Source organism: Monopterus albus, unplaced genomic scaffold, assembly GCF_001952655.1.
Source record: "Monopterus albus unplaced genomic scaffold, M_albus_1.0 scaffold34.1, whole genome shotgun sequence".
Classification (NCBI taxonomy): Eukaryota; Metazoa; Chordata; class Actinopteri; order Synbranchiformes; family Synbranchidae; genus Monopterus; species Monopterus albus.
Genome location: NW_018127914.1, coordinates 5217391 through 5225226, shown reverse-complemented (window position 1 = coordinate 5225226; position 7836 = coordinate 5217391). Strand labels below are relative to the sequence as shown.

The following is a 7836-nucleotide window of genomic DNA, read 5'->3' as shown; positions in this document are numbered from 1 at the left end:
GTGCAAACAAAACGGATTTAAGTAAGCTAATAATAGAATACAAAAAAAAAACTGCAATCATATGAGCAGAGCTGGTATTCATTTTCTGTTATGGTGACTGCATGCAGACCCAACAAGAAAAAAAAGGTTTTTTTGAAAAGGTGTGGAAAAATGTATGTCACGATTGATGCATTTCAACTTCTGCCTGCAACACCTGCAATATCTGATCCCAGCAACCCACATAAGGGTTATAAAACCATAAAATACCAGAAAAAGCTGCAGTAATGCATAGACATTTCCTATATAAATTAATGCATTTTTCAGAAATTTACATACGCCTTTTATGCTAAATAATCACAGGATTTCCATAGATGATAAGATGAAGGTTATGAAGATGACTTACATAAATTCAGAGAAATTAAACATAAGAGCATTGTTGTCTAAGCTGAGGCAGCGACCAGTCAAACTGTCAGTGATGTGGCCCACAAACCTTGCACGTTACATAACTGTGCCATAATGCAGAGAGCTATACTAACCCTGAGGTGGAGAGGGAACCACACAACCAAACTTCCAGTGAATGGTAGTGATTTTCCAGCTGAGGGTATATAGTGTCTTATCACGTGAAGTGCTATTTGATCATTCATAGAGCGTTTATGGCTATTCAGCGAGCGTTTTATCACATGAAGTGAGGGACAAAAACATTTCTGTTATTGTGGTCTAAAGTAATTAAGTACATTTGTTCAAACACAAGCCTATTTCAATTTCATGCTACTTTATATTTGTAGAAATGCTGTATGTTATATCCAAATAAATGTATATATGACAGCTTTAGTTACTTTCCAGAATTAGAGTTTCAGATTCTACATACTACATATGATGTAATGTTATTAGAGCTGAAACAATAAGTCAAGAAATCAGTTTGTGAAATGAACAAAAAACAAACAGCAACTATTTTGATAATATTTCAGTTATTTTCCAAGCAAAACATGAAAAAATGGCAACCTTTCTGTTTCCAGCTTCTCACATGTGAGTGTTTGAAGCTTCTTTATTTTTAACTTAACTGAATGTTTTGGGGTTTTGGACTTTTGGTTGGACTTTTTGGTCAAACAGTAACAAATGATAAAATAGGGAAGTAATCTGGAAAATACAAAAAACTGATGTTTATAATTCCCAACAGTCCAAGTGGACATTTTCAGATTTCTCCAACCAACAGTCCAAAACCCAAAGATATTAAGTTTATTATTGTATATTACAAATAAGCCCATCCTCACATTTGAGAAACTGAAACCAACAAATATTTGGAATGTTGCTTAAAATATGACAAACAGTAATTGTCAAAATTGATTCATTTTTTTGTCAGACAGCTAATAAATTAATTGACTGATCGCTGCAGCTGTACTACTGTTCTCATAAACACCAGTCCAAATAGATTTATTTATATGTCAGGTTAACATGTGACAGTTATGCTTAATTTAAAGGAAGTGAGATGTCACAGGGGAAAGAGGAAGTTAAGTGCATAGGCCCAAAAACAGAAACCAGCTGGTGCAGAGTGACCCAGTGGCCGATCATGTCATGCAGTGGAAGAGTCCTTAAGCAAACACAGAGCTCAGCCTCAGCTCTGTTTAGAAACACACCAGATCCAATTGCACGACATGATACCTCAGGCTTTGTGTCAGGCTTTGCCCCATTTCATGTTGCCTTTCTCTGAATTATTCAAGTGTATCATGTTACCATTTCTGGTAACAAAGGATAAACATCAGCAGTTCTCTTGAATAGTGCTTTTTTTCTCTTTCATGTACAATGTTTCTGTTGTGATGGAACAGATAGCCAGGTGCTTGTGAGGTAAAACACAGCTGGCTGAAGTGGGATTTCCCCTTCTAAAAATGTGATGTTTTTCAGAGTGAGAAGAGTGACGCATAGATTGCGAAGGGTGAAGGAAACATCACAATCTCATCAACCAGAATAGAATCTGTCATGGTCACCAGGCTACAACCAAAGATTATTTTAATTAATTTTCAATTAATCAAAATGTGAAAAAAGCCCATCACCATTTCTTTGACTCCAACCAAATCCAAGCCATCAGTTCAAAAACAATATACAGTATGTTCAACTTAAAGCATTTAGAGACAGGAAACCAGTGGCTGATGCTGAGCAGTTGGGCAGCACTTTGCTTGCTGACAAGCAGTCATGTGAGTCACCTTCCTGACTCTAATGGGGTGCCATCGATCATAACTCCTCAGCCTCGGCGTGGTACCACTTGACACATGAGTGTAGGCTACAACTTGGGTTGGTGCCTGAGTTTCATTTTGAAATTAGCCCCCAGTTTGTTCCTCTCTTGTCAAAATGAAACCAGAACTTGAGTTTGAAAAGAAAGAAAACCTCATTCAAAATCACACTGACCTTTCAAATAGCACAAATAATTACAAAACCAACCATGGTGTGGAGCCATATTGGTATGTTAGCAAGTGTCTAGATAAGAAGGTTAATTTGTTTTTGTTTTTTTAAAGATCTAATATGTGTTCTTTATTTACAGTAACAATTCTGTTTTCACAAGCACATTTTCCTCTTAACACCAAAACATTTGCAAGTTAAACGTCGGGGCTCAACAGAAGGAGTGAGTCCCTGGGTGAGTGGAGAGGTTGTGGTTAGCTCAACAGGATAGAGTGGGATAGGCAGTGGAGACATTTTAGAAAGCAGAGATTACAGCTAAAAGGTTGGAAATACAGCATTAGAAGACAGTGTTGGTGAATCTTATAGATTTAGACAAAACCAAGCTCTGACAACCTAAGTATGCTGGTAGATTTTCCTGGGAGCTGCAGTTCTTTGTGTACTGACAAATTAATTATCTGTCTGTTGCACAATACAAATGATTTTAGCCTGTTTCTCAGGTTGTGATTGTAGACCAGATTGCCAGGAATGATTATGTGCTTTTGTAAAACACAAGCAAAATATGCCTTATTTTGCCAAAAAATACAAAATTCTGGAGGAGACATCAATTTATACCATTGATATTTTCCAACACAACTTGTAAAACAGGTTAAAAATCTTGATAACGCTTTATTTTAACAACCCCTAAAGCATATATAAGAAGTACTGAAAAGTAAAGTAGTTCTAAGCAGATATGTGTTTATTAATGTATTTGTCAACAAGTATAACTCCCACTGTGGGCACCCACACATGGAGGCAGGTATTAACAGATCATGAAGAAGAAGAAGCTTTATTTTAGTTTATTTATTAAATTTACTGGCAACTGGGGGGGGGGGACACTTCGACATGTAGACTGCAGGCACTGTGATTCAAACCTTCAACCACCGCACCACTGTCGACAATATAGTAAAATACAGGCGTAATAAAATAAAATCTATCAATGTAGGAGAAGTTATAATTGTTGACACATATTGTACATTCATTAGCACATAATGCCCTTATATCTGGTCATAACCATGTATTACAACTTTGTATAATGCTTTTAAATGGTAAATAGTGGATTGCCAGTACCTGAGGAACAACCGTAAGGTGTAAAAAAAAAATAACTTTATGGATTTTTTAAAAGCTGCCTGGGTATTTATTTTAATGCAGATTAAATGCTTTACTCTGACTCATGTAGTGGTAAGAGGCTCGACCTGGGGCTAATCAAAAGCTAGACTTCTGCCTGCTCACTGCATGTCTCCAGTGTACTGGGTAGGAGGCAGCAGACGGTTTATGAATGACTCATACAAGCAAACAGGTCCTCGGTAAGCAACTGCAGGGCTGGCAGGGAGGCTGCTGGCTAATGAGGATGGAGGATGTCTAATTTTAACGTGGGTCTTGTGGACAGACTCTGATCATGGCCTTTTGAGTTTCACACCCCATAGTCATTCCAATCTCATCAGGTCTCGCTTCAGAACAGATCTCTGCTAGAATCTCGTCTCCCTCCAGTTCCCCTTTTCGATTTGTGCGTACCATCTGCACCACTCTTTCATATACTCTCGGCACTTAGCGTTAATACTAATGCAGAGGACAGACTGGAGCTGGTGGTCCAGTCTGACGGCGTCGCAGTGCAGCCTCAGACCCAAGCGAGTGGGAGCAGATTTTAGTTCATGAAACCAGAGTTGGAATTACACTGGTTTTGTTTTCCCTCCTAAATTCCCAGGCTAGAGATGAGATGTGTTTTTATTTTTTCTGTTTTCAGTGGGGGATTACAAGGTTGCTTATGTGCCTGTTTTATCAGATAAAAAAGAGAAAAGACATGTTTGCTCTCTTATATGATGACTCAAACACACTGATGGCAAATTAATCTATAATATAGTACTTTAATTTGCTGCCGAGTAAGTTGGGTTGATCCTGCCTATTTAGAACCACAGAGGCTCTATTAATTATATTAATGTGACTTCTATTCCTGCTCAAATTACTATCATGATGAGAGGAAGCATTTTCTCATTATGTATTCTGGTAGTGTTTGCTCAGTCAGGAGCCATTGCAGTGCTGAATGTGAATCTATACAGCAAATCTCCTGTCCGTTGCTAAAGACGCACCATATAAGAGGATTGTAAAATCATTTTCATTCAGAGCACCAGACACTCATTCACTAACTACAGCTCCCATAATGGCCAAACATCACGAGTCAGTGGACAGTGGTGATTTCCGTTATTGTATGCATTTCCCATTTCTCTGGTCATGGAATGTACTGTGATAATATGAAACAAATATGAAGAAGCAAACAACATCATGGAAAAGCACTTAGCACGCTGTGGCCTGTGAAGTATACCTAGTGATTGAATGCCACTGTTCCCCTAGAAGCACATAGGCTAGCCTGAATGAAGCTAAGTAACTGTAAGAGCCACATCCAAGTTACTAATTTGATCCAGTATGTGGTCTTTTGAGTGTTGATAGCCTGGCAAATCCAGCGTAAACCTCACGGTCAGTTATCACTATGAGATATTCATCTGGAAAACATCCACTCAGAATCAGTATAGTGTGGCAAACCAACCAATTACTGAAGTGTAGGAGCTAATTAAGATGATAACGACAGCAGGCAGCATTGCATTATGAATTTGAATTGGGTGCCAATTTTTAACTACTAAAACAACATGTGGATGATCAAATATGGGGCATGTTTGCGTGACTGCATGGTATGATCTCGATTTAATTAAATTAAGGACTGATCTTTGTTGACAATTTAGAAGGAATTTCCTAAAAAGCCAAACTGTTTTCTGTTAGATGAGAAGATTAATATTACTCGTGTGTCTGTACAAGTTTGAGGCTACAAACAGCAGCTGGCTAGCTGATGAAATGTGTTAGTTGGCTGGGTTTTAAAGAAAAGGTAGGTGTTTCACTGTCCTTCCAGTCTTTATTCTAAGCTAAGATAACCATCTCCTAGCTGTAGCTTCATATCTAGTTGTAAAACGATTCAATTAACATACAGAAAAATAGAAATATGGAAAATTTGCTTTTAAATTTCTCATTCTTAGCTTAGCCTTTCCAACTACGCTCATGAGACCACAACTGTTTTTCAAGGTATCAGTGAACACCAGAATCATGCAATCCTTTTCAGTTCTGGTTACAGTGTCAAGGCACGGGAGTAGCTTTAATGCTCTCAAGGGACAAATAAATGAGGAGCAGGGGAGCTGGAGGGAGGAGGTGAGAAGCTCTGGGTTGGACATAACACAATTAACCAGACAATGACAGAAGAGTGCTAAAGAACCAAATCATCTAAGTAGAAGCCATGATGAAGCAGTCAGACACTGCAAGTAAAAATCACATATTGGAAACCACAAAAGAGAGACAGTGATTTGATGATAGAGCAGGTGGATGTTAACATAAAGAAGAGGAAAAGTTGCATGTCTCAAGGTGCATCCTCACTGCTGTGCTGCTGAGAGGCTGCACATTGTTCCCAAGACAATCTCATATACGACAGGCAGTCAGTTAAAGGAGCACCTACCTATGAAGGATTTCTTGCCGGTCTTCATATCCTCCTAAGTGTGTGATTATATCTTACTGCTGGGCAAAGAGTCTCTGAATGAGCGTCTGTCGGTCCGCAGAGCATTCAGGTGATACAGGGCATGAGGAAGATGTATCCCTCCTGTAAATATGCCTCCCTTTTCCTTTTCCTTCGCCCTCCCTGCAGCTCTGCTCAGAAAAGTCTTTCCCTGCTGCACTTCCCTCTTCTCTCTGCCTCTGCTGTTTCTTCCTTTCACCGTGCCTGCACTGAGACCAAATAGCTGAAACCAAAGATCTGTGACGCACCTGCTTCTCCTCCTCTATACACCCCACCCCACTACTGCTGCCTCCACCCTCATGTGTTCTTTTATCTACCTGGAGAGCGTCAAACAAAACAAAAGCAAGTGTCAGGTTACGGCTCCCGTGAGTGTGGGAGTCCCGCTGGAGGGGAAGCCAGTCTCCATGACACGAGAACCACCTGAGGATCACAGAAAACAGGCAGAGGGGTTTTTAAACTTGCTTTTAATTGGCCACAACTGCACAAGCGATCTGTTCACTGTCATCAACCTCCTCTGCCTCTGAGGTGTTTTGGGGTAAAATCATCACGGTTAGTCACGTTGACAGCTACATTAGCTTTATGCCTCAGGCTGCAGGCCATCAAATACAGTGAGTGCTGAATGATGAAGGTTTGTGAGGGTTGGCATACAGGAGCAGCAACAGTGCCATTTATGAGTAATGTTGTTTATTAAACACAGAGGTGCTGTGTTGAATTATGATTTGGACAAGTGAACTGCAATCACCTGTATGTAGATGATAAGATGTGACACTTGCAGTCTAACAAAAGCTGACAAAAAAGCAATGAAATAATGGACAAATATTGTTTAATATTGTCTTCATTTGCACTGATCCAGCTGTTCTCTGTTACAGACAAATTACACTGGTAAACTGTTAAATAGAGTAAAATATAATGAGGAGAAATTGGATGAAAGCCACATTAGTTGCTGGGCCATCATGAGCCTCCACTGCAGCTTCCATTTTTCTTTCTATTGATTCTACAGGTCTATTAAACTCTACTGAAAGGATTAAACAATGTTTTTCCAAGAGATGTTCTCTCAGTTTTGATGGTAGCGATAGCTGTCTAATGTAGGTGTTCATTTCTGTTGTGATATCTGGTGACTGTAAAGGTTACAGCCCATGAGTCACGTCATTTTCTTACTCATCCAACCAAGTGACCCTTGTCTGCATTTGTCTCCCCACTCATTTATTCATGTATCTCATTTAATATGTCACCTAGCTCTATAAGGCCCTTAAATCACTGTAAGCGGGGGACAGAGAGCTCTGGTTAGTCTTTGATATCAGCTCACACCAGAGCTGTACTAAATAAATACACCATCATGGGGCCGCACTGAGTTTTTGTCATTAGGCCTGTGAATTAAGACTTGCTCTCTGTTACATTAACATATCTTCTAAATCAAAATACTCAGATGCCATTTGATTTTAATGGTAAAGCATTCAGAGACCGGAAAGACTTTCAGGTTGAATGGCAGCTTATGAAGACATTATTTTATTCTGTTCATTTGGCAGAGATTCTTTTCTTCACAGGACATTTATCTTGTAAAAACATGGTCAGTGCTACAAGACACACTAATTGTCTCTGACATACCCTAAACATAACAATGACACATAAGCTTCAATGTTTTTTTTTTCAGGTTCTGACATAAAATCCTCTTAGATGTTAAAATATGCTTTGTCATTTACAGCCTGGGAGTGTGATGAGAAAAAAAAACCTGATAAATTGAAGGGTCTCCGCGTAATTAAGATTTTCTCTGAGGCAACATGTATATTTACAGTATGAGACATTTTACAGCCTGCTCACTTGGCCTTTATTGAGCCCCCAGCTGCACAGCAAACAGAAACAAGTATTATATAAATTTCAAA

General features: G+C 39.1%; 1 protein-coding gene across 1 annotated transcript in view; it reads right to left on the bottom strand.

Annotated features, from left to right (window-relative positions):
* LOC109958789 (serine/threonine-protein kinase Sgk1) overlaps positions 1-6146 on the bottom strand; it is a 12829-nt gene extending 6683 nt beyond the window's left edge. The window contains exon 1 of the mRNA XM_020597696.1: positions 5900-6146. Coding sequence (XP_020453352.1) covers positions 5900-5927 — 28 coding nt within the window. The 5' untranslated portion in view covers positions 5928-6146. The remainder of the gene's footprint in view (positions 1-5899) is intronic.
* Positions 6147-7836: the final 1690 nt, after the last annotated feature.